At 46.4% G+C, this 3,608-nt stretch overlaps 1 protein-coding gene across 1 annotated transcript; it reads right to left on the reverse strand.

The window, feature by feature from the left end:
- Positions 1-289: 289 nt before the first annotated feature.
- On the reverse strand, positions 290-2,319 carry PLAG1 (PLAG1 zinc finger). Its single transcript, XM_065895606.1, has 2 exons — positions 2,078-2,319; positions 290-1,547 (listed from the first exon to the last, which is right to left on the reverse strand). Exons 1-2 carry the CDS (start codon positions 2,317-2,319, stop codon positions 290-292), a joined length of 1,500 nt encoding a protein of 499 aa, XP_065751678.1.
- Between the last annotated feature and the right edge of the window lie 1,289 nt (positions 2,320-3,608).

The raw sequence follows: 3,608 nt of genomic DNA on the forward strand, positions 1-3,608 counted from the left end.
GGGTTGGTAAGACTTTACTACTAATAATGGCTTTCCTGTATGAGAAATCATCTTAAATTGTGACAGTTGGCAGTGAGTCAGGACAAAATACCCAGGTAAACATAACTGAACACAAATGGTTCCCAAGCTCATTTAAAAAGCTAGTTTCTATTTTATACTGGCTTAATGAAAACTGGTACTATACAGAAGCAGAAATTTGTATACTGTCTGCAAGTAGGCACTAAAATAAAAATGGTCACCTAAGGCAGGGCTACACACACACTGCTGTACCGGAGCCGCATCGTGGAACCTACTGAAAAGCTTGGTGGAAACGTGGCAGCGTCGTGCTTGTGCTTAAACTACTGGTGAAAGCTGCTGACAGCGAGTGCAGAGAGCCCAGGCCTATGGTGCCGGCAGGATCCGGAAGTTCCTGGGTTTGTGGCGGGAGCTGAGCCACAGAAGAATGTGCCTCCTCCTGCGGAGAGCTCACCCCAAGGCTCCCCACCGATATGGGGTTATAGGGGGGACCGCTTAATGGTATGAAATTAAACAGCTGAGAAAAGTCCAACGCTGCTGTGTTCAGGGGCTCGCTGATAGAAATCGAGCTTTTGGACAGGGAGAGGTCCCCCGTGCCGTCATCCAGCGACCCGATCTGCGGCTCCAACGCTAGTTTAGACGACGAGGCTTGAGAGTCCTGGGAGGAGGGGGGCACGCTGCCTTGCAGTTCCATCAGGTAGCTCTCGATCTCCCCCTTCAGCGGCTGTTCCTTTTCGGGGATGGAAATGGCGTATGAGGTAGAACTGAACGGGTATTTGAAAGAAAGGTGGTGAGAGGGGTGGACAGCATCCATGTCTATTGGGCACGTCATGCCCAAAGGCAGGGTTGTGATCATCTGGTGGGCAGATCCCGAGCTCTGCATGGACTGGAACGGAGTGTTGTAGAGGTTCAGCTGCAGCGTGTTTGTGAACGGCTTCGACAACAGTTCGCTGGAAGGCAAGGACATCACCGGGAGGAGCTCGTCCTTGATGGGCACGGAGACGTTGCAGGTAAAGGGATCCAGGAAGTCCACGGGCTCCGTCTTGACCTTCCGGAGTTCCTGGTTGTGACTCTTCTTCATGTGCCGTGTCAGGTGGTCCTTGCGCCCGAACCTCTGTGCACAGTACTGGCAGAGGAAGTCCTTCCTTCCCGTGTGCACCACCATGTGTCTGCGCACGTCTTTGCGCGTGTAGAAGCGGCGGTCGCAGTGCTCGCACTGGTGTTTCTTCTCCTTCACGCCCCCCGACGACTTGCCCGCGTGGGACTTCAGGTGCTCCAGCAGCACGCCCGTGCTCTCGAACGTCTGCAGGCAGACCTTGCAGGTGAGGTCGCCGCTCGTGGCCGCGTGCAAGGCCAGGTGCCGCTTGAACCCGAGCTTGGTGTTGTAGTTCTTGCCACACTCTTCGCACGTGAACGTCTCTTTGTTGGGGTCGTGTGTGTGCAGGTGATTCTTCAGGTGGTCCTTCCGGTGAAACATTTTCTCACAGTAATTACACTTGTGGGTTTTCTCGGGAGAGTGCGTGGCCATGTGCCTTGAACACAGACATATTCTGTCAGCATCACGACAAAAACCGCCCGACCTCACTGTTCAAACGGAAGCTAAGCTGCTAGGCTAACCCAGAACTTCCCTCGGCTCGGACGCTCTTTTAACTTAATACGCATCTGCTACGAGGGTAGTTAGTTACCACACCTAAACACTGCAGAGCTGGAGCCATCTAAGTCGCCACTTTAGTTTTCACTGGTTTTTAGCGATTACAAACGTTAACGAGCAAGGCTGAATATACTCACGTTAATGTCCACACCCTTTTCTTGCAATTTCTTTTTTGTACAAACGGAAATTCTACTCTCATTAAGCATTGCATTAAAAAAAAAAAAAATCCAAAAACACTAACACATAAAAGTCTGTGACTCAGAATGCTAAAACTAGCCAGCGTCTAATCTACTTAACATTTCTCTCTGCAAATCAGCGGAAAGATGTGGATACAAATATATACGTTTACAATGGCTTCAAATGGCCAACATAATAGAAGATAGAATCTGAAAGACAAATAGAGTTTAATACCTTTGTAATTTGTACTTAGAAACAAAGGCTTTCGTGCAGTCTTGTTGTATGCACTTGTAGGGCCTCTCTCCTGTGTGAGAGTAGGAGTGGACCTTTAATTTCTCAACACTGTTAAAGGCCTTGTCACACAGTTGGCAAGGAAAGTTTTTTCTTGGTTTGGTTTCACCACGCTTACGTTTCCCTGAAGGGACTTTCTGGGTATCTCTTACTTCTGACAAATCACCAGGAATGACAGTGGCCATCGCAGCCTAAACCAGGCCTTCTTGTTGGACACTTGGGAACTGCCCAACTCCACTAAATGATTTAGCTTTAGGTGGCTTCTCAAGTTTCATGTGGTCGTAAAAGAAAGCAAAAAGGGACTGGAAAAAAAAAAATAAGAAACAACTAGTTTGTAACTAGATTTAATTTTTAAAAGTTTTATTTGCTATGTGATGCTTTTGAATTAAAAAAAAAAAGAAACCATAAAATGGATTCAGCTGGTCTAATGTAATATCTGTAGGCTTCTTTATATTTGTCAAAACACATATTAACGCATTGCTCAGAATGAACCGTTCACAGATCCCCTGAAATCCCACCTGACAAACGTCGTACTCAGGGAAGCAGTCAGGAACTCTCGGGAAGCATCAAGACATGACACTAAAAGTGGCATTATTAAAGCTTCACTTTTTACAAGGGACTAGAGAACATAAATCTCGCTAAGAACATAAAAATGTTTCCGCAAGTATTTTAATGTCTAAAAATCATTTGTGCAATAATTTGTGCAAGCCAGGTCTAGTCACGCTCTGTGTTATAGGAAAATATAGATTAGCAGCCGAAAACTCTTTCAGGCACCTTGTGAACCATTTAGTCCAGGGAAGGAGTCCTCAAGGCACAGACACCAGAGGCCTGAAAGAGTTGAACGCATCGCCCAAATTGAAAATTGATTCTTTATACCAGTGTCATCACACACAGAGGGATTTCTGAGTCAAGAGCAGAAATGACTTGTCTTCGTAACAAACATGCATTCTTGAAATGGTAAAACCTTTTGGTGTTACATTAGATGAGGATCAGGGTTCCCTGTCTCTTGGGTGGAAGCAATGATTTGGCTGAAGTAATTTTCCCCATCGTTTTTCACATCACAGAAAATGATGCTGTCCTTTGGGCACCCGAGGTGAGCGGCAGAGCCAGAGCTGGGGGACCAGAGTCTCTGACATACCTGTGACCCGTGTGAGTGTGAGCACACCAGTGGGCCTCGTGGCTTAGAGCACGATACCTGTGCAGGGATGCATCAGTGTAGAGGTGTGTCAGGTTGTGAAAGGTGTGTCAGAGTTTCAATTCATTATCGGTGCTGTGAGAAGGAAGGAGATGTATATATTGTATGGCAGAGAGTATGTCTACCTAGACAAAAACTTAAATTGACTGAAACCTTTGAAAATTTGTGGACAAGAGATAGGAAATTTTATCAACTGTATTTCTCAGGGGAAGAAACCAACTCCCCAAAGATCCAATTGATATAAACAAGTTAAATGGTTCCTCAAGGTTCGTGAATGCT

The sequence above is a fragment of the Phocoena phocoena genome, chromosome 17 (assembly GCF_963924675.1).
Source record: "Phocoena phocoena chromosome 17, mPhoPho1.1, whole genome shotgun sequence".
Classification (NCBI taxonomy): Eukaryota; Metazoa; Chordata; class Mammalia; order Artiodactyla; family Phocoenidae; genus Phocoena; species Phocoena phocoena.